This window comes from Pteronotus mesoamericanus, unplaced genomic scaffold, assembly GCF_021234165.1.
Source record: "Pteronotus mesoamericanus isolate MK-2021 breed Mesoamerican mustached bat unplaced genomic scaffold, CSHL_Meso_final contig_64, whole genome shotgun sequence".
NCBI classification, from domain to species: domain Eukaryota; kingdom Metazoa; phylum Chordata; class Mammalia; order Chiroptera; family Mormoopidae; genus Pteronotus; species Pteronotus mesoamericanus.
This window is the reverse complement of record NW_026555224.1, coordinates 29575-53258: the sequence shown is the minus strand read 5'-3', so window position 1 is coordinate 53258 and position 23684 is coordinate 29575. Positions and strand designations below refer to the sequence as shown.

The window sequence follows — 23684 nt, the reverse complement described above, 5'->3', positions numbered from 1 at the left end:
CTCACTAATTACAGAAATCAGCCATCTACTCAGTTACTCACGTTCCTTCGATCTTACTCTCTCCTACCACACAAGCTTCCGTCACGGGCCATGTGCCTCTTCACTGTTGACACTATACATGTTTGTCACAGACATCCTGTGCCGTAGACATTTTAATCACTACCTGAGAATAAACTTCTCTTTTGTTCAGTGACACTCCCCCACCAACTTAACTTTCTGGTGGCAACAGAAGCAGCATGGTGTCATGGGGCCAATGGTACGTGGGCTCCAGCCCAGTCGTGCCCCACTTCTCTGTGGGGCCCTAGCAATTCTCTCCCCTTCTCTCATCTCTAAACATACCCATTGCCTTACCTCCAACTCCACCCATGTCTAGGACATGTCCCTCCAATCCTGTCTCTACCTCCACCCCTGGCTCCAACCACCAGGCTCCAATCCACTGTATCAAGGATGTGTCCCCTCCTGTACAGGCCTTCCCTGACCAGACTGGATGCGGTCCCCACGCTCTGTCCTCCACAGTTCTCAGGCACGGACTTCCCCAACACACTTTGTTCTAGTTACCAAACGGGGATGCCCTACAACTGAAGTCCTCATTTTCATCCCTAACCAGACATGAGCTTTTTTGTTGTTGTTCTTTTTAAATTGTCTTTCCCCTATATGTGTGATTTCAGTGGTAGAATTATTCCCATATCCAAAGAACCAGAGAAAGGGAAGCTGACGGGCCAGATCTTAGGTCAGCCAGGACTGGACCCAATACCTATGCCCAGCCTATCAGATATACTCTCAATCTGAGGAAGAGGCAAAGGCAATGGCTGGAGGTGGTTCCAGCCCAGCTGCTTCAGAGAGAATGTGGCTTTGGCCATGAGGTGCAGCTATGCTTCTTGGACCCTTGAGTCCCTTGGTTCCCACCAATTCCCAGCCTGGCTCCTAGCCATCAGTCAGTCCCTTTTCCTAGTAGCCTCCCGGCATGCTCCTTTTTAAGTTGGCCTTAGTTGGGGTCTCATGCTTGCTAATAAGATCCCTAACATGCCCATTAAGTGTCAAGCTTACACCAGATTGGTGCTTCCAGTACCGTCTTCAGACCAGCTAATTTTCACTGCTCTGCCCCACTCCCTCCCCTGTGTCTGCAGCTCATGGTCCAGAGGCTAAAGTTTGCAAATCTGTAGGGAGACACTGGGATACAGTAGCATCCAAGGATCCATTTGGCCTCAATAATCTATGAATCCATGCTCCAGATAAAGTGCATGAGATAAAAACCCGATCACCCAATTCGGAGGTAACTGTTTCATTTCTAGTCTTGGTTCTACTACTTTAAGAACGTCAGAGAACTAATCAATAACATCACTTCTCCCTTCAGAATCCCAAACCAATTGAGGAAAAAAACCACAAACTTCACGTAAGTATAAAAATATCAGGGTTGTTTGTTTTGTTTTTTTTTTTGCAGGTGGAGTTGGATCAGAGGCTGGGTCCCTCAGCATTACTTACTTGTAGTCAATGACGAAAAGTGAGGAAGAAGGCCCTGGGCCTATCGCATGTGCCCCTTCTCAGAGAACAAAAAGATACCCTAACCATGACACTTAGCACCGTATATGAACCAAGCAAGTGTCTAGAGATCTTAGGTGCCACCTGTGTTCTCTCTACTTGTAAGCAGGCTATAGCTGGGCATGTCTTGCGGGCATGTCTTGCGGGCTTCTATTGTTAGGCTAAAAACAATAAGGCTGCAAGTGTGCAGCTGTAATTCACCTTAGTGTATGCTGGGCACTGTGCATTAGCTTGGTTCACCTCATCACTGCAAAACAGTAACTCCATAAGGTGAGCTATTAATATCTTCTTTATATACAAGTGGCGTGGAGAGGTTAAATTACTTCTCCAAAGTTCCCGTGGCTTGGAAACGGAGCCCAGGCCTGCCCAACTCCAGATCCCAAGCTCCTGGCACTAAGCCACAGCCTCTATAGAGCAGAACCAATATTCTCTGAGAACATTCACTATGCAAAACCCCACCACCGTCATATCGATATCCCCTGAACAAGGCACTGCAGCTTCAGATTGGTAAAGAGGGACTCAGACAAGAGAGAAAGATGGAAAGTATCTGGGCAGTGCCTGCTAAAGACACCAGAAGCAACGCTAAAGACGGAGCGCTACGCTTAGAGGACACATACGAGAAGCTGGGCCCAGGCCAACATCCATTATTCCCGTGGCCCTGATCAACTGCCACATCGCCCAGGTCCCAGGGGTTCAGCACCCACTGTTGCAGGAGGAGCTAAACTAAAAGCCAAAGACCCAGGATAGGACAAAACAGCATTTGTCTAGCAGGAAATGGCTTTCTGTTGGAGCAATTAAAAAACTGGGCTCAAGGCAGTCAACAGGCTGGGGCAGCACCAAACAAAATGGGACACTCCTCCTCTGAGGAGCAAGGACTGGTTCAATTCATTCTGAGAGACTTTTTTCTAGACACTCTTATACATCTTATCTCATTTTCTTTTAAAATAAAATTTTAGTTTAACCAGCAAACCTCTTCTGACTAATCAGAATCTCTGCTTTCACAGGTACTGGAACCTAGGGCTCACTACATTCTTGGGCAGCAGGCAATCAGGAAGTCTACTGTCCTAACTTCTGAACAACAAATAGCTTTGTTCCAAACTAGGCATCACAGATAGGAAATGCTATTTTTTAGGCAGAGGAAATAACAGCAAAAAATAAGACCCCAGGGGACCGAACCACTTGTGGGCCAACTTTCCCTGTGACAGCCCTCTCATCTGATGGGACCAGCTGGGGAGCCCTGCTGAATGTGGCGCTAACAATGGGGCAGCCTGGGCCCTGGATCAGACAGGGGAGCTGGGACACCTCAGGCCTGAGAAAGCAGACCCCCAGGCTGGAAAAGGCTGGCAGGCAGGACAGTAGGCTGCAGAGGTATGCGAGGGATCACTTCGCAGCCTGTGGCTTCCGCATCAATTTCCAAGGAAAAATGGTTCTCCAAAATTCAAATATGTGAGTGGAAAAATGGGAAGTAACAATGGCATTTCCCAAGTATAGTTGGTGAACAGTGCTGAAAACATGGAGAGAGGGGAGTTGTCTTTCATGTAGCAAATACATTAGACAAGTAATTCTCTACATCTGCGTATCATTCACTCTGTGTTACAGCTCTGTTCCCTCACAGTCTCATCAGACCTTCATGAATCACCACAGAGGTAAGCCAAGATGCGGCACAGTGTGCTCTTCAAATGAAGCACCAAGGATCACAGAGGCTAAAGACTTACCTGAGATTACAGGGCCAGTAAGTGACAAAACTTGGACCAGAAATCAGGTATCTAGAATTTAGCCTGGTGCAGTAACATAAGGACTTGAGCATGCATTTAAGAAAGTTCTTATTTAGACATGCAATGATGCCTGAGAATTACCGTACATTGCTGTATATAATGAACACTTCTTACCCAAATTTTTGAGGGAAAAATAAGGATGCGCATTATACATGGGTATAACGATTATATACTATAATAATCCCATGTATAATGCACACAAAACCATGGGAGCACATTATGCATGGTGAAATATGGTACTTTAAAATAATATGGGGGTAAGTAGGTTAGAGTACAAATAAAACAAGATTAGTCATGAGTTATCATTTTAATTGGGCGATGGGGCCTTGTTGTATTATTCTCTCTACTTCTCTGACGTTTTTCCATAATAAAAGCTTAAAAAAATATTTCAGTGCTTAATAAAAATATAACCTGACACCTTAACCCTCAAGAGTCTGAAGCAAAAAAAAGTGACAGTGCCCTGTGACAAGCTGGATTAGCTCAGGGCTCTGATGGTAGAGGGGGGATAGGCTTTAATAGTGGACTGTTTTCATATCTATTGCTTAGAGATCCGTTTCCAAGTATAAAGATACCATTTTAAAAAATCAAGAGATTATTTCCATTAGAAAGTCTACTCTTCGGCCTTTCTTCAAATGACAGTGCATAAAACTCACTTTACAGTACTTGGCACAGTTCCTGCATCTCAGCCACAGGCCCTAAAACCCACAACACTACTGGCATAACGACAGGGACATACACTGTCCCTGCGTGTGCAGGAAACACACCTATTGCCATTCCTCTCATCAGAGATCTGCTGGTCAGCACTCCGGTGAGAAACAGAGCAGCACCAGCTCTCCATTGGGAAAGCACTGAGGCAGGGCCAAGTCCTGAAGTCCAATCTGAGTCACCACAGAAAACTAAACCACTCTCAGCAGAATTTCACTTCTGATACTGTTAATGTGCATTTCATTTTTGTCTCATCCTTCAAAAATAGGTCATCCATCTCCTGTTGAGTGGAGCAGCAGCTCCCCACACCCATCGCGTCAGGCAACTTTAAGTTGCTGACAGAGTGGCTCTGCAGGGGGTGGCTGCCTGCCCTGAAACCAGAGCAGATCACTCTGTCCCCAATGTATAAGCTTTCTCTTCCTGAGATTTCATCTGAGCAAAGCTGAGATGATAAATCAGATGCCTGGAGGCCAAGCAGGAAGCCCAGATACAGACAACAGCAGGCACAGGGGGTGAAGTGGAGAGGCAGAGCTATTGTGGCTCTTGGTTGGGTTTTTTTTTTTTTAAGTTAACATGGAACTTAATTTCTTTAAATTAGAAACACTGTAGGACAAACAAACAACCTGTAAAGTAGATATCATTGACATTCCACCAACTTTCAAATTGCATGTGGGCTGATACTTTCCATTAGACATGGTAACTAATTAGGCCACTCTGGTCCTTGACCCACCAGATAAGTAACTATGGTTTCTCACACAGGCTGAACTATAAACAACTCAAAGGAACAACTGCGTCACACTCATTCTGAAAGCCTGAATATACAAACAGATAATGGGTAGACCACATATAAAAACAGGACTCTGACCCACAATCTGCAGCCCAGGCAACCAACCGTGGACCTACAGTAACCAACCCAGGGAGCCAGCCTGCTACCTATTAAGTTAAACTTGTAGAACGTTAGACCACTATGTCTAGCAACCATCCAGGAAGCTAGCTAACCAATAACCTCTGTAATAATAAACTCAAAGTGACCAAGACTTGATTAATAACTCAATTTCCCTAAATTTTGTCCCTATTTCTAATTTAGGACCAACCAGAGATAGCCAAATCCAGTCCTTAACCAATCACAGATGTCCTGCTTCTAGGTGGCCTGCCTGTGGCTTCCCCACGCCTCCAATCAGGGCACACCCGAAGCCTCCCATTTCTTCCACTATAAAGCTTTCCCACTCCTCTGCCTGACTTCAAGTCCCTTCTAAAACCCAAGTGAAAGTGGTTGACTCCCTGCTGGAGCAAGCTCTGCATAAATAGCTTTTGCCCGTTTTCACTTAGGGAGTCTTCACTCACTCCCATGCTTTCTATAGGCAGGACGCGGCTCAGTGTCCTGTTCCTAGCAGGCCTCAGAAGGGCTGCTGAACGGTGAGTGCAGGCCTGTGGTACTGTCAAGGAGATGACTCTAGCCTCTTTTTGCCAGTTCCCCACAGTCCTCTTCTGAGCCCCATCCCCTTGTCCCAGGGTACAGTACAGACTCCTACAGTCTCCCAGTGTCCACTCTAGCCCCCTACACCTGTCCTCCATGTGCAGCCAGAGCAGGGCCAGGTCCTTCACACACAACCTGCAAGCCACCCGTGGCTCCCATCACCTTTCCCCACACTCCTGTGTGGTTCCCACTGCACCCCCAACCCTCTGATCACACTGGCCTTTTACTGTGGCTCACACATACAAAGCTCCCTCATCTCAGCCCCTGCACGGGTGCTCTTCTTCCACTTCGAAATGCTGAGCTCACTTTCTGGAATTTTTGAGGAAATCCCAGCACCAGAATTTCAGCCCTGTGGTGTGCAGTCATTCCTAGCACATTATGGATCTTCTGATGGTCACGACCCCCACCCCCATCTGCAGGATCTGGAATAAGATGAGGCAGAGAGGGACACAGAAGGGGCAGGAGTAGTGCACGCTGAACACGCACCAGGAAGTACTCAGCCAGGCACTGAACAGAAAATGACCTTGTTTAATCCTCACAACTTTTCTGTAAAGTAGGTAAGATTTCCTTTATAAAAGGACTTTCCCAAATCCCTTATCTGAACCTATGTGTTTTAAAAAATGGCTTCACTGTTCCTGCCAGTTCCTTCCTACAGAAGTGTTCATCCAGAGGCCTCTCACCCGCCCACACACAACCTCCGTTTGGAAGGACTCGCCCTCCCTGGGTTCCTGATGCAAAAAGTCATCAAGAGCAGGCTGGGTTTGGGACACGTCTAGTCCATCATAAGCTAGATATGCGAAAGCGCAACATTTGCTTTGTTGTGGCTGCAGGGCTTCCTAAACCCAAAGATTCCTGCCTAAGCTCATAGCATCTGCCAGTTATGAAATTTCATCTCTTGAAAAATCCAGGTTACACTTTATTTATTTTACATTTGAAGTTAAATTTTTATTTATTTATTATATTTTATTGATTATGCTACCGCAGTTCCGATGTTTCCCACTTTGCTCCTCTCCATCCAGCACCCCCCACTCCCTCAGGCAATCCCCATACCTTTGTTCAGGTCGATGGGTCATGCATATAAATCCTTTGGCTACTCTATTTCTTATGCTGTACTTTACAGCCCCATGGCTATTTTGTAACTACTAACTTGTACTCCTTAATCCCCTCACCTCTTTACCCATTCCCTCATAACCGCCTTCAATCCGACAACCATCAAAATGCTCTCCTTTTCCATGATTCTGTCTCTGTTCTGTTAGCTTAGTTTTTTAGATTCAACTGTTTATAGATATGTATGTATTGCCATTGTATTGCTCATAGTTATGATCTTCTTTTTCTTAAATACGCCCCTTTAACATTTCATATAATGGTCTGGTGATGATGAACTCCTTTAGCTTTTTTTCTTGCCTAGGAATCTCTTTATCTACCCTTTGATTCTAAATGATAGCTTCAATGGGTAGAGCAATCTTGGCTGTAGGTCCTCGTCCATGACTTTTCATGAATATTTCTTGCCAATTCCTTCTAGCCTGCAAAGTTTCTTTTGAGAAATCAGCTGACAGTCATGAGAACTTCCCTGTAGGTAACTAACCTCTTCTCTCTTGCTGCTTTTAAGATTCTCTTTTTATCTTTAACCTCTGAGATTTTAATTAGAGTGGGCCTCTTTGCATCCATCTTGTTTGAGACTCTCTGTGCTTCCTGGACTTGTATGACTATTTCCTTCACCAAATTAGGGAGGTTTTCTTTCAAATAGGGAAATTATTTTTTCAAATAGATTTCCAAATTTCTTGCTCTTTCTCTTCTCCTGGCACCCCTATGATGTCAATGATGGAACACTTGAAGTCCCAGAGGCTACTTACACCATCCTTGGTATTTTTGAGTTCTTTTTTCTTCTTGTTGTTCTGATTGGTGGTTTTTTGCTCCCTCATGTTCCAAATCATTGATTTGATTCTTGATTTCATCCACTCTATTGTTGTTTCCCTGAAAATTGCTCCTTATTTCAATTAGTGTATCCTTTGTTTCTGACTGATCTTTTTTTATGCTGGAGGTCCTCACTAAGTTCCTTATAACCAGTGTTTTTAACTCTGCATCTGACAGATTGCTTATCTCCATTTTGTTTAGTTCTTTTTCTGGAGTTTTGTTCTGTTCTTTCATTTGGGCCATGTTTCTTTGTCTCCTAATTTTGGCAGCCTCCCTGTGTTTGTTTCTATGTATTAGATAGAGCTGCTACGACTCCCTGTCTTTATAGTGTGGCCTAATGTGGTAGGTGTCCTGTAGGGTCCAGTGGCACAGCCTCCCCTATTACCCAAGGTGGGTACTCAGGGTGAGCTGTTCGTGTGGGCTGGGAATAACCCTCTCTTGTAGTTGAGCCTTGGTTGCTATTGACAGATCAATGAGAGAGATTTACCCAAGAGAGTCAGCTACAAGGACTAACTGTGACCACTGATCACCAACTCCCCCACTCTGTGGAGAATCAGCTGTGCAGGGGCAGGCTGGTGGTCCTCCAACATGGTCTGCTGCTGTCCACTGGGTATGCATTCTCTGGGGCTTCCCAGGCGCTACAGGCTAAGTTCAGCCCCCTACCTATGTTCTGCTAAGGGCCATCCTGCATGAGCTACAAAGCAACCTGAGGTGGCTGCTAATTGTGCTGGGGTTGGAGGTTCCCAAGCAAAGCCAAGTTATGAACCTAGGCTGGCTGCTGCTAGTGCCAGGCCCGGGGCCACTTAGCAAGAGGCACAGGGACTAGGGTCTCACTGAGACCAGCTGTGGTCTCAGAGGATTTAGGAAGCTGTGAAGCATGAACCAAGAGCAGCAAATTCATCTGGAAAAGCCACTGTTAATAGCTTGGGTAGGTCAGTAAGTTGGGTGGGGCAGAGCCTCAGGGGATCTCCAGGGCAGGGCAAACAGTGTTAGTCAGGTTGATGGAGTCTCAGATATGGCACCCACCTGCTGGCTCTGTGGCTCTGCAGGGGGAGGGTTCAAAAAAGGAACAATGGCCTCTGCCAACCTTTCTGTCTGGGAGAAAGCTGTCCCCCAGTTCTCATCTTGATGTCAGACACTTCACTTCCTCCCTGTATGCCACTGGTGCCTTTCAAGCTGCTACCCAGGTGCTGGAGGTCAGAGGGAGTGAGTGTAGGTGCATTTGTGAGTACTTTTAGAGAAACTGCTTGGGACTCTAGAAGTTTCTTCCACCAACTCAATCTCCCCTGGATTTTGCAGCCATAAGTTATGGGGACTTATCTTCCTAGCACTGGAATCCTGGGCTAGGGGTCCTGCTGTGGGGCTGGGACTCCTCACTCCCAAGATATCCTTCCCGAATTTTTATCCACCACACGTGGGTGTGGGGCCAGCCCATTCTACATCTCTGTCCCTCTTACCTGTCTGAATGAATGCAGTTTCTATAGTTCTGCAGTTGTCAGACTTCCATTCAACTCAATTTCTGATGGCTCTGAATCATGGCTGTTTTATTTTAGTTGTAATCTTGATGTGATCATGCAAGGAGGTGAGACATGTTTACGTACACCTCCATCTTAACCAGAAGTTCCCAAGTTACATTTTAGATGTTAGTTTTCATGCTAATTTTAAGCCACTTTTCACTAATGATCACAGACCTAATCCCCCCTGATTAACTGGAAAGGAAAGCAGGCCCTCACTGCAGTAAGCTTATTAACTTCCTCATCATGGTCAGAGAGGAAAAATGTGCAATGAAATCATCAAAAGTAGGAGAAAAATTATTTGGAGCCAGCATCTAATTATCACTGAGTTCTCCTTGGAAAGAGAAGGTACTTACAAATCAAACTACAGATACTAAGATGTAATACTAACCCAAAATGTCAACGATATCACTGTGACTCACCACGCATGCACACAGCCTACTGGTATGCATGAGTCCTGAAGTATGCACCAAGACAATGAAGCAAATACAGTCCTGTAAGTCAGCATGAGAAAAACAAAGGTAGGGTGAAGGCAGATAAAGGTTTGACAAAACAGAAAATATCTATCAAGCCCCAATGTTCCTCTGATACTGTGTTCACTAATCTATTTTTTGTACATCTATTTAACAGCTTTTTGCCCAAAAATCATGTATTTTATATTGCTCACTGAAATAATGTCAAATCTTAAATTTTTTTAATTTAAAATTTTAGATATTTTACCTAGTTTGTCCTTAGGACAATAGATAATTTATAAACCCACTAAAAGTTAAAATAAAACACAACAACACAGCATAATTAATTATAAAATGTTGATGCTAGAGTATAAATAGTCTCTTATAGCAAGATGGCAACCATTAAAGAATGTGCGAATTTGGGAAGAAATACCAAAAGACACTAAAACAAGTGGGTAGAAGTGGGATGTTGTACCTGCAACTTTACTGAACTCACTTACCAATTCTGGTGGCTTTTGTGAAAACTCCAACAGACTTTCTACACAGAAGATCACATCTCTGAAAAGAAAGGGCTATTTCTTCCTTTTGTTTCTTGCCTGAATATACTGGTTAGAATAGAAATGATAAATATGGACATTCTTGTCTTGCTCCTGCTATTGGGGGGAACGCTTAAATCTTTCACAATTGTTTACACAGATCCCCTTTATCAGGTTAAGGAAGTTCCCTTCTTTTCCTACTTTGTTAAGGATTTTCATCAGAAACAGTTTTTGGCTTTTTAGAACGCTGTGCAGATAGTTGTTGATTAATCTTTTTCTAAGCCCAAAGGTCCTATTTATCTTGCTTTTGGCCTGATCATTAGGGTCTCTTTAGTTTTCTGTAAGAAACATCTGCTGCATTGGGCCAAACAGAAGTTAAGAAGTGTTTTCTTGGTAACTGTGAGCCATTCTAGCCATTTATTGAAACTGAGAATGGTGCTGTAGGAGAAGTATGGGTGGCCCAGGATTTGTGCTGGCATTTGAAGTAGGGGTAGTCTTGTGGGATTGAGCCCCTTTAAATTGTGGGATCTGATATGCCAAGTAGGCAGTGTCGAAAATGAATTAAGTTACTGGACATCCAGTTTGGTGTCCAAAGAATTGGATAGGTGGTGTTAGAAAAAAATTAAAAGTATTTGGTGTCAAGAGGGAAAAAGCCCTCACTGCCTGTCTGTTGAAAGATGACTGTCCTTCACTGACTAGTGTCCAGTGTTTCATATATTCTATCCATTTTTTAATTATTGGATTAGCCAAAAAGTCCATATGGTTGTTTCCATAAAATAAAAGACACATTTTTCATTTTCACCAGTAACTTTATTGATTTGGATGTTTTGGGTATATCAGCTCTCTCCCATATAGTATAATGTTGATTGTTTTCAATTAATGTCTTGATTTGATCATTATCAACTTCAACTGGTCTATGCAACTGTAGGGTATCATCCAGCGAGAAATTTCCAGCACAAAACTTCACAAATCAGCCCTGACTGGTGTGGCTCAGTGGCCTGAGCTCCGGCCTGCAAACCAGTCACCGGTTCACTTCCCAGTCAGAGTATTTGGCTGCAAGCCAAATCCCTGGTAGGGGGCTTGTGAGAAGCAACCACACATCAATGTTTCTCTCCCTCTCTTTCTCCCTCCCTTCCCTCTGTCTAAAAATAAATCTTTAAAACAAAGAAAAAAACCTCAAAAACCACTTTTCACACGTTTGATCAGTCACAGCACGTTCTCCATACACTGCATAAATCTTGTTTTGTGTTTCAGTTGTGTTTTTACCTTTCTTGAAATAATAAAGCATAATATGCTAAAAATGTTGTGTATTTTCTTCCATCTTCAATATTAAAATGGCTACACAAAAATATACCAATTTTGATAACTTTTTTAAAAAATGCACGCTGATATGACAGCTGTCACAATATAATCTAACTAAATCATTTAGAAGGAAGTTAAAGACAATTATGTGCTACTAGAGCCATCTTATGGAAAAACCAAATGAACTTTTTGATCGACCCAATATTTCAGACAGAAGGTAAATTGATCCCTGTCACTCCATCTCAGGCCAAAGTGGAAATCCTCAAATACACATCTTCTTAACCACCATCCTGTAGGCCTCCTGTACATACTTACATCAGCGGACTCTAACTGGAATCATCTAAGTCTGTATCTGTATGATGCACAAGACCCAAGATGAAGCAAAAGATTTTCCTCTGTGCCACCAGTCCCTCGCAAACAGACCTGGCACCCATGAGATTCTCAGGAAGCTGTGTGGGACAACTACATGCACGTGTGCAAACCCTGGCACAGAATCTAAGGGGCACTGAAAACAAAGGTCCTGATACCATTCAGAAAGGCCAAACCTAAGGCTTCCCACCAAAACAACAGAACAAAAGCTAAATTCACTAGCCCAGAGACCTGGGAATTTCTTTTCCCCTAGTGACAGTAAGAAGAGAGCCCAAACCAAAGCCCAGAACAGGAAGTTCTCTGATAACTGGGCAAACCCCACATAAAACTGCAATCTGAGTAACTTGCACTTTCAATTACTCCTTTGTTTTCAGTTCTCTTAGAAACTAAATGTTTCTAGTTGGTATAGGGGCCTTTCCTGGGCATCTCTTCAAAAGATAAGAGATTGATAATATTGGATTTTATAAGTATTTACTTAATTTTAGACCATTTCTTTCCATCATTCCTTGTTTAAAACCTCTCCAATAAGGATAATGCTTGTGGACAACCTTTTTTTTAATGCAGGATAGGATAAGCTTACTATAGTTCTATCCTGATTACCCTAGCCATAACCCTATCTTGATGCTCAGAAATGGTAAATAAAGTGTGAGAATAAATCAATTCCTAGGCACATTCTACAGGACTTTCCTAAATTAGATCATAACAACTTTAAAGGTCAAATGAAGGCAAAAATACTTTCAATCTTAGTATTAAGGCATCATATGGTTCTTGGCAGTGAGCTACAAAACTTCCCCATCAATAAAGCTCACATCCCAGACGTCTGTGTATGTAAGATACTAATGGGAGAAGGAATGAATTGTTATGTAGATAAAAGATTAAGCAAAGCCTTCTATGCCCATCCCTGGAGAATACTGAAGGATAGGTTTAAAGCCCTGCTGTGCTTTTTAAAAAGCAAGAGAAGCTGGCTTAACAGGAATAATAGTCCCTTTCCAGGAAGGAAGCTCTCAAAACAGACCCCAACCACTGCAGTGCAGGCAATCCGAGCAGGTATGTTCTCACCAGGAGAGTTCCCAAACTCAGCACTGATTATGTCACATCCTGTTTCAAATCCTTCTGGCAGTCTGTACTTTCTACAGAATTAAGAGAGAAAACAAAAAAGCAACACTACTATATATATACTATGGGCTCTTCAGGATCTATAAACCTACACACCAAAAAGACTTATTCTCTTCCCACACATCATATTTTCTTGTCTAGGGTGTCCCAGCGTATGTTAACTGTAGTTCAATTAAGTTTGGATACACAGGATTAACAGAGTCAACAGGCTTCCTTACTGTAGAACCTGTCAAGCTTTCCTTTGTTGATGTGCACCAAAGCTTCTAGAATTCTCCACAGAACACCTCAATGGACCAGTGACTCATTCCTTTTCTCTTCTCTAACATGCCACCCTCCCCATATTCCTCCTCCTGCATATCATGGAAAAAAAGACTTGTTTCTGTACTTGCTCTCTCCTGTCGGATGCACACACCCCTCATGCCACAGACGGCCGCTCTCCAAATGTGGCGCCATTCCTCACGTCCCGTCACTCGGGTTCTCCCAGGCCTTTCCTTACCCTCTTGTCTTGGCCCACCTCTGTTTTCTCCACTCTCCTTTTGATAATTAAAAATAGACAAAAAAGACAAAACAAAGAATAAAAAAACCTGTATTCCCATTCATCAAAAGTAACAACAATAAGACTAAACTAATAATGCCTCAAGTTTTTGGGGTTTTTTTGGTCACTAAAAGAACAAAATAGGATAAAGTGTCTTCTGATTTCTGGTGACAAACCTATTTCTCTCTTCTCCCCAAAGGCAAGTACTTCATAAGTATGTTGCATATCCTTCTAGCCCACTTTTATATTTTCATGTACATATTCATGAACAATAAAAGTCATCAAGTTTTACAAAAAATTTAACACAATGACATCACACAGCAAGTATAATTTATAAACTTTCTTTTTCACTCAAAAAGATTTACCCATACTGACTCAACTCAAAAAGACCCTACCAATACTGATTTTACCAATCTAACAATATTGATCCCATTGCTTTACTGAAACCTCCAAATGCTAAAAACTTAGTATGCACCAAGTCTTAGGTCTCTAAGTGTCTCACGTGTATTATCTTTTCTTACCCCTCCCAATAACCCACTGAGAAGATGTTCCAAATGCCTACAGCAAGTACAGGGCAAGAAAGGTACGGCCAACTCCCAGACTGTGCCCTTAACCACTATGCTAAGCTGCCCTGACTACCAATAGCCAACTGAGTGAGCACTTTCCCTATGGCACGTGTTTTGTATGTATCATGTCTCTCAACCCTCTGAACCACAATATGTGTCAAGTACAATTAATTAGCCTCATTTTAGTGGTGAAGAAACTCAGGCTGGAGGCCTTGTGTGAACCATGACTCTACTGCTTCAGAGGCCAAGTCTTGCCTAATACTGCACTAAATGTAAGATTTCCTTAAAAAAAAAAAAAAAAATCAAAGATGAGATGAGAACGATGGGCTGATGGGAGTTTGTAAGAGATCTGAATGCCCAGGTCAGAAGTATAGGTTGACTGGTTACATGACATTATACCAATATCACTAGTCCCTGATCACACAGCACCAGAGCATCCTGGAAACAGGGAAATGATACTTACAGTCATGCACCTTATAGCAGTGCTTCTGCAACCGCTTAATGTCCCATTCCTCCAGCACTCCATGAGTCATCAGCAACTGGAGGAACCGCCGGTGAACATCAGTCATAATGCCCGTTCTTCTTGTACTACCCTGCATGGTGAAGGAACTAAAAAAGAAGTAAATGAAATCAAGTTACCTCTGAGCAAACCAAAAGCAATGGTCTAGATTTTGTGTGAATTTACACTAACAAACATAAGTTTGTTATGGTTTTTAAAATCGAGGTCATCGTGCTGAATAGTACAAAATTGAAAAGGACACAAGCCAGGGGCTGGTCAAAAGAGTACCGGGCAGTGATGAGAAGTGCGGGTTCTGGGGCCAACCAGAACGCCTGCCTTCACAGCCTGCTTCACCACTTAGGGCGTGAAAATGGGAAACGTCACTTCCATGTGCTTCAGCTTCTGATCTGCAACATCAAAATAATGATAGAGATGTCCCCCACACAGTTACCATGAGGATTAAATGAGATAATGCACATAAAAGCCTGGTAACAGACTAAGCACTAAGTAAGTGGTAGCTACTTTCACTAGTAGACGATTCTGGGCCTGAAACTTGGCTCAGCCACTTACCAGATCTACGGCCTTGGATAAACTTAGCTGAGGCCCACTTTCTCACTAAAAAATAAGAATAACGTTCACTGTATTTAGAGAACTGCTAGTAAACACTTAATAAATGATAGTTTCCTCCTCTTCTCCAAAACCACTAATAAAACTGACATCATCAGACTTCAGGGTATTTTTCAAATCTCCTACTCTCACTAAAACATTATCTTCCCACAAAGCACAAAGATCAGAGCTGATAAAACTGTTACGTAAGTCCTGATCAAAAAGCCTGCTTCTGCCAAAGAGGTCCAGTGGCTGTGAGGGGGGTAAGAACGTGGGTTCAGAAGTAGACAGATGGCTTTATAACCAGTTCTTGCTAGGCCTGTCTCATCTTAAGAATCAAAGAATCACCTAAACTGTGTATTAAAAATATACATCCCTGACCTCTGGCCAAGATGGAGGCATAGGAAGATACACACTGCTTCCTCGCACAACCAAAAAAAGGACAAAAAATTTAAAAACGAAAAATAACCAGAACTGCCAGAAAACTGAACTGTATGGAAGTCCGACAACAAAGGAGTTAAAGAAGAAACATTCACCCAGACCAGTAGGAGAGGCAGAGACAGGCATCTGAGGCAGAGAGAACATGCAGTGGGCATAGTGGCGGTTGACAGACCAGGCGGTCGCACATTTGTGTGCAGATACTGGGAGAACAGCTAGGGAGCGAACAGACCGTGCAATCAGCGTGCCAGTGGGGGAAAAGAAAGCCTCAAAACCTCTGGCTATAAAATCCTGTGGAGGATGTGGCAGTGGGAGAAACTCCCAGCCTCACAGAAGAGTTCGTTGGAGAGACCCTCAAGGTCCCAGAACATACCCACCCGGCAATCAGCACCAGAAGGGCCCAGCTTCCTTCTCAGTAGCAGGGGAAGTGACTGAAAGCCAGTGGAGAGCCAAGCAAGCAACATTGTTCCCTCTTGGACCCCTTCCTCCCACACACAGCATCACAATGCAGCAGACCTGGGTTGCTCTGACCCAGCGAACATCCAAGGTTCCCCCCCTTCCAACTTAACAGGCACACTGAGACAGATAAATATGCCCCAAATGAAAGAATAGATCAAAGCTCCAAAAACAGAACTAAGCGATAAAGAGATGCCCAACCTATCAGATGCACAGTTCAAAACACTGGTAACCAGGACGCTCGCAGAAATGGTTGAGTATGGTTGCAAAATGGATGAAAAAGTGAAGCCTATGCAAAGTGAAATCAAGAAAAATATACAGGGAACCAACAGTAAAAGGAAGGAAACCAGGACACCAGGGAGCAGAAGGAAGAGATAAACATTCAACCAGAACAGAATGAAGAAACAAGAGTTCAGAAAAATGAGGAAAGGCTTAGGAACATCTGGGGTAACTTTAGATGTTCCATCCTCTGAATCATAGTGGTGCCAGAAGGAGAAGAGCAAGAAAAAGAAATTGAAAACTTATTTGAAAAAATAATGAAGGAGAACTTCCCCAGTCTGGTGAAGGAAATAGACTTCCAGGAGATCCAGGAAGCTCAGAGAGTCCCAAAGAAGTTGGACCCAAGACAGCACACACCAAGGTATATCAAAAATACATTACCCAAGATTAAAAATAAGGAGACAGTCTTAAAAGCAGCAAGAGAAAAGGAGACAATCACCTACAAAGGAGTCCCCATAAGATTATCAGCTGATTTCTCAAAAGAAACCTTGCAGGCAAGAAGGGGCTGGCAAGAAGTAGTCAAAATCATGAAAGGCAAGGACCTACATCCAAGGTTACTCTATCCAGCAAAGCTATCATTTAGAATGCAAGGACAGATAAACTGCTTCCCAGAGAAGGTCAAGTTAAAGGAGTTCATCATCACCAAGCCCTTATTATATGAAATGTTAAAGGAACTTACCTAAGAAAAAGAAGATCAAAACTATGAACAATAAAATGACAACAAACTCACAACTACCAACAAATGAACCTAAAACAAAAACAAACTAAGCAAACAACTAGAACAGGAACAGAATCACAGAAATGGTGATCACATGGAGGGTTATGAGAGGGAAGGGCGGGGGGGAAAATGGACGAAAAGGTACAGGAACAAAGAAGCATAAATAGTAGGTACAAAATAGACAGGGGCAGGTTAAGAATAGTATAGGAAATGGAGAAGCCAAAGAACTTACATGTATGACCCATAGACATGATCTAAGAGGGGAGGGAATGCTGGTGGGAGGGGGGTATATGGCAGAGGAGAATAAAGAGGAGAAAAAAATGAGACAACTGTAATAGCATAATCAATAAAATATACATATTTTATTATATATGTTTATTTTATTTCTATATAAATATATCTTTTATATATATATATATATATATATATATATATATATATATATAAAAATCCCTGGCCTCTTTCCTGGAGGTTCTGATTGCAGAGGGACCTGGAAGTCTGAGATTTTAACATTCACTTCAGGTTATACCATGATCTGACAAGAAATTTGCTGTAACCTAGGCAAATATAGTACAGAAACATTTTTAGCTAACATATTAAATCTGCCTAACCTTCAGTCTTTTCATCTATTGTATAACATGCAGATTATAATAACTATATTTAAGGCATAAGATAAATTTAAATGAGATTTGACTACTAAAGGTTTGTGCCAAGGACCTGACACATAGGAGATGCACAAAAAGGCTCGTTACTATTCTTTTCCACAGCACCACCAACTGGACCTTGGAGCTGGGAAGATGCAGTATCTCAGAATCAGTTTCTCTATCTACTAGATTTCCTTGAGAATATCTCACCAGCATCCTAACTTCAACAAATCCTAAACTGGACTCCTTCTCCTTTCAGCATCCTCCATCCCTCTTCTCCTGAGTCCTCTTTGCAAATCATCTGGTTTAGGTGGTACAGTCCACACACTCATACAAACACCACAAAAATGATCCTCCTCTCCCTCAACCTCAGATCCAGCCAGGCACCAAGTCCTGCCAAGTTTACTTCCTATCGCTAGGATGGGTATCTTCTTTTATGCACTCCATTTTTGTGTACTGAATGATCATTATTTTCCAGTGATTATTCTGGGAACAAGGACAGAATGTGAGGGGCTAAAGAATTTGGACTTTTATCCTAGAAACTCTAGAGACTCAGGCTCTCCAAACTAAGGATCTTTAAGCAAATAACATAGCTAAGCTATAAGACTAGAATTTTTAAGAAATGTGAAATTAGTGGGGGTGGGTGCGGTAGCGAAATGTGGTGGCGGGAAAATGGAGACAACTGTACTTGGAAAACAATTAAAAAAATGTGAAATTGAATAATGAATAAAACCTAGCTATATGATTATAATAACTTTCTAAAACATAAGAACAGCAAAAATATTAAAAGTAAAAGGAGAGAAAAATATATACTCTGTGAACTAACTAAAAGAGAGCTGGTGGCATGAAATACTTGTACACTCTAAGGCAGAAAGCATTACTAGAGACAAAGAAGGTCAACACAAAGTGAAAAAGAAAGGTCCAATATCCACTAAGATATAACTATTTTAAATATTTAGGCACCTTAATAACAGAGACTCAAAACAGCTAAGGCAAAAATGATCAAGACTACAATGATAAACATACAAATCCAGAATCGTAGTGGGAGATTTTAACATATCCCTATCAATAGTTAATAAAATGAATTAAAAATCAGTAAGATTAGAAAGGATTTGTACAACACAGCAAAAAGTTTAATCTGATGGCATGCACAAAACAGTGCACTGTTACAGAATGCAAAATCTTCGAATATACCCAGAACAATTATGCAAACTGCCACATACTAGGCTAGAAAGCAAGTCTCAGCAAGTTAAAGGAGTGCTCTCATCGAGAGTATGTTCTTCGATCACAATGCAATAAAGTTGGGAACCAGAAACAAAAAGATAACAGGAAAAACTCTGCTTAGAATTTAAGAAACATCCTTCTAATCCATTATCAAAGAATTATCGTTAATGGAAATTAGAAAATAATAAAATATTGTATAGAAAAACTAGTGTGAGGCAATTAAAAAAGTAGAGAGAAACTAACAGTATTAAGTGTTTATATATTTTTTCGTATTTCCCTCATATTTTTAACTCTTGTTTATTCTGTTACGGTTGGCCCATTTTTTCCCCCTTTACCCTCCTCTGCCTAGCCCACCCCCAGCTCCCAGAGTCCATCCGCACACCACTGTCCACGTCCATGGGTCTTTCACACATGTTCTTTGACTAATTCCTTCCCCTTCTTTCCACCATTTCTGCCCCTGGACCCTGGCAGCTGTCAGTCTGTGCCATGTTTCCATGCCTCTGGTGACTCTGATTCTGTTTTTGCTCATTAGTTTATTTTGTTTATCAGAGTATTCTTTTAAGTGAGATCATATGGTACTTGTCTTTCACCGACTAGCTTTTATTTTTTAAAAGAGGGAGGCAGGAAAGGCAGCCATCTAAAGAAGCTATAAAAAGAACAGCAAATTGAATCCAAAGAAAGTTCAAAAAAGTAAATGATGAAGAACAGAAATGAAAAAAATGCGTACCTGAGGAGATCAACAAAACCAAAATTATTCCTTGAAAAAACATAAAGTTACAAACCTCTGAAAAGATTTTCCAAGAGAGGACTTACAAATAAAAATTTGTAATGAAAAAGGGCAACTAACTGCAGATACAAACATTTTTACAAGATATTATAAACAACTTACAGCAACCTGAAGTTTTAAATATGTGCAAAGCCATTTAAAAATTCATTCAAAATTGACTAAAGAATTATTTGAAAACCTAAAAAAGTTTTAAAACTACTGAAGACATTTCATGGGAAATCCATCTTCCCACAAAGAAAACTTCAGGTCCCAATGTATTTATCAAGAAGTCCTACCAAACATTCTAGGAACAGATAATTTCAAATGTTACACGAAGTATCCCAGAGACAGAAAAAGAGCAACCCTACCCTATTCATCTGATAGGGCTGACATAAGTTGGGCACTAAAACCTGACAAAGTCTTCAAAAAAAAAAAACAAAACGAAAGGCTGGCACCTTCAGGAACATAGCTGCTATAGTACTCCATAAGCAAAATGTTAACAACCAACATCTAGCCATGTGAAAAGGGTGGTACATCATGACCAAGAGGAGTTTACCCCAGCAATGATTAACATTTGAAATCAATCAAATGTTATATGTCAATATCTCAATAAAGCTGGGGGGAAAATTAATCATTGTGAGTCACTATATTAACAGAATAAAGAAGGAAAGGCATATGATCATGTTACAGTGGATAAAATTCAACATTATTCATACTAAAAACTCTTAAATTTGAAATAGAAGAGAATTTCTTTATCTACTAAATGACACTTACAAATACCTACAGCAAATATAACACTTAAGGACAAAATTTTGAAAGCAATCACTTTAAAATGCAAATTAATCCAGTGCAACTAAATCAATGCAATTCCAGTCAAATTCCCAAAAGGCTGCATGTGTCTGTGTGTGATCTGACCAGATGATTCTAAAATTTACACAAAAAAACAAAAAGGCAAATTAGCAAAGACATTTTTGGAGAAGATAAGGGAAGGAGGACTTGCCCTACCAGATACCAACTTATTATAAAGTTAGAGTAATGAATAAAATGTTTTATCGGTGTAGGAATAGACAAGTAAGATAAATGGAACAGAATAGAGGACTCAGAAGCCGAAATCTATATACATGTATAGATACTTGTCATGTTGGAGAAATGGAATGCCAGATCAAAGCAAACTTTTCAATAAAGGTGCCAAAAACAGACTTCCGATCAAGATGGCAATGTAAGTACACAAGGCTCACCTCTTCACAAAACCTCAATGAAATTACAGCTAATACATAGAATAACCATCACTCAGAACTGACAGAAATCAAGCTGAATGGAAGTCTGACAACTACAGAAATGAAGAAACCAGATCCATCCAGACTGGCAGGAAGCATGCAGATGTGGAACGGGCTGGACCTACATCCACATCTGGTGGATGAAAATTGGGGAGGGATACCTCGGGAGCAAGGAATCCCAGCTTCACACCAGGCCTCCAGCCCAGGGTTCCAGTACCCAGAAGATAAGCCCCCAAAACTTCTGGCTGCAAAAACCAGGAGGGATTGAGTCAGTGGAAGAAATTGCTAGAACTCCAAGCAGTTCCTCTTCAAGAACCCACACATGGACTCAACAACTCAGACACACTCCCTCTGGGCTCTGGCACCAGGGTGATGGCTTGAGGGCCATCAGTGGTGTGCAGGAAGAGGCTGAGGTGTCAGGCATCAAGGACAGCAGAGAGTATCCTCCCTTTTCTGGGCCCTCCCCCCATAGAACTGGCAGACTGATGCCTTATCTAAGATCCCATCAACCTGGCTAACTCTGTTTGACCCACCTTAAAGATGTCCACAACGAAAACCACAACGAAATTACAGCTAATACATAGAACAACCATCACTCAGAACATATAAAATCACTCAGGACATATTAAAAAAAAAAACAAAACACCTAGAAATAAGTAAGGGTAAGAAAATCATAAGAGAAAAATGAGCAACAGAAATTTTACAAAAAGGATGGACAAATGATTAATACATAAAAAGATGCTCAACCTCAACGTCATCAGGTAAATGAATATTAAAACCACAGTGATTAATGTCTTACTTAACCTTCACCAAATAGGTAGAAATCCTTATGAATGGCTGAGACTGAAACTTTCATTCCACCACTGGTAGAGTATAAACTCATAGCTACTTCAGAAAACTTGATATTATTAGCTCATTTGGATATCCTTAGAAATATACTATTAGATATATACCTTACAGAAGCTTTTCCACATTTGCCATAAGAAATATGTTTATAAAAGCACCATGTAATAGCAAAAATCTGGCAAGAGTATAAATGACGATCAACTGACGAATGCCAACATAAAGTATGCATAATCAATCACACCACAGAATTCAAAGCAGTAAGGGTGGAGTAGAGCTACTCACCTCAACATGGAGGCATCTAATATACATGTTATACATGAAAGTTAAGTCATACAATATACATATTAGGATCCCATTAATATAAAACTCAAAAGCTAGCAAAACTGTGCATTGCATTCATTAGAGATACTTCAACAGTAAAAACTATAACGAAAAACAAGAGAATGAGTAACAGTATTCAGGGCAGTGGTTATATCTGGTGAAGGGTGAAAAAGATTCAATGGGGGCTTTGAGGATATTAAACTCTATTTCTTAAGCCAGTGGTGTTCATCTAATTTTCATTCGTCAAACTTACACATTTTTATAGGTACCTTAATAGAGAAGAAAATTATGTAAATGTTAAATAACAGCCAAAATAAATATTAATAAGAACAAAGTAAAGAATGGCATAAAATGCTGTAATTTGGGGAAAGAAGGAGGAAAATGCAGGTGAAAGAGATACAGACAAGCTTGTTTATGCACAGAAATCAGTGGCCTCTATGAAGGACTGTGTAGGGGAGGTTAACCATGGACATGTACTGCCTATCCAAATAATGTTAAGATAAGAAATGTTTGTGGAATAAGCAAATCTCAATCATAACCATCTGTGCCTTGTGCTAGACATAGTGTTAGTGCTTCACCTGCACGGTCTCATTTACTCCTCACCAGCACCTTACTAGGAAAGCATTACTGACTCCATTTTACATAGGAGGAAACTGAGGCTGAGAGGGCACAAGGTGACACACACAGTTAGTGATGGAAATCGGGGGCGACCATACAAAAGCACAGTTCAGGAACTGTGGCGCCCCGAGTCAGTGAGAAATGTGAGTGAACGATGAAATTATGATCCCGATCCCTTATCTGAAATTCTCCAATCTTTTTTCTGGAAACCAAATTTTTTAAGTTTGAAAACTTCATCTGATCTAAGGTCTGGCTATTTATGGTTGTTCTGCATCCCCTTTAGTGTAAATAAGCATATATTTAGCTGAGAAAATATCAATGTCTTTGAGCACAGACGCTGCGCCAAATGCTGCTGAATGCACGACAGGATACAGAACATATGCACCATGTCACCCTCCGAAAACCGGAGAAATTCGGGATTCTTAACACAGGTAGCCTCAGGGCTTTAAAGTAAGGAGCTGCGGACCTGTCCACAGAGGTTCCGTACACAGAATAAAGAGGAGCACAAAGTACTGCGAGAGTTAACTGAAGACTGTTCGGCGAAGGCCTATTTTACGTATTCAGTACAGACATATTTTGTATCTTAATTTTTCACCCACTATGATTACAAGCATTTTTTTTTTTCACTTAATAGTACGATTTTCAAACGTCTCTGTGTGAGAGGGGCGAGGTTCTCGTCTATTTGCCTCTACTGTCCTCCTCTAGGCCTCAGTTTCCCCATCAGGAAATGAAAATCCCCCGGGTCCCCGCAGCCCCAGCGCCCCACTCGACACAGCACGTGCGCCGACCACGGGCCTGACGTCTACCCTCGCCTCTCCGCACCACCTGTCCCTTCCCGGTCAGCCTCGCTAGCGAGCGAGCGACCGAATTACCCACCTCGACACCCAAGCGCAGGCCGCAAAGCCGGAGAAGTTGGCCGAAGAGCAGCCTCAGCTCCTCCTTCCGGGCGGCGCGAACGTACAGACGGCGTTTCCATTGATTGTTGTGCAGATTCGTCCCGCCTAGTGGGTAACGCACTTCCCGTTCTCCCGCCCGCCCGTTGTCATGGTGCCACAGGATGCGTCAGTGAGGTCCCGACTTCCGGGTTTCCCGAGCAGTTATTAACAGAAGTCAGTGGAGGGACTATTTCGAGTCTCCAGGCTACGAACGTTTGTATTCCAGTCCCTGGTCTGAGACCCGAGGACCAGACACA

The 23684-nt window shown here is 41.9% G+C and overlaps 1 protein-coding gene across 2 annotated transcripts in view; it reads right to left on the bottom strand.

Annotated features, from left to right (window-relative positions):
• The window catches only part of NSMCE1 (NSE1 homolog, SMC5-SMC6 complex component), a 34729-nt gene extending 11276 nt beyond the window's left edge, over window positions 1-23453 (bottom strand). The window contains exons 1-3 of one of the 2 annotated variants that reach the window (XM_054580873.1): window positions 23369-23445; window positions 14588-14706; window positions 14264-14409 (exon numbers count right to left, since the gene is read on the bottom strand). In XM_054580873.1, coding sequence (XP_054436848.1) covers window positions 14264-14399 — 136 coding nt within the window. In that variant the 5' untranslated portion in view covers window positions 14400-14409; window positions 14588-14706; window positions 23369-23445. Of the gene's footprint in view, window positions 1-14263; window positions 14410-14587; window positions 14707-23368 lie in introns of both variants that reach the window. The other variant, XM_054580874.1, reaches the window with a different exon arrangement.
• Between the last annotated feature and the right edge of the window lie 231 nt (window positions 23454-23684).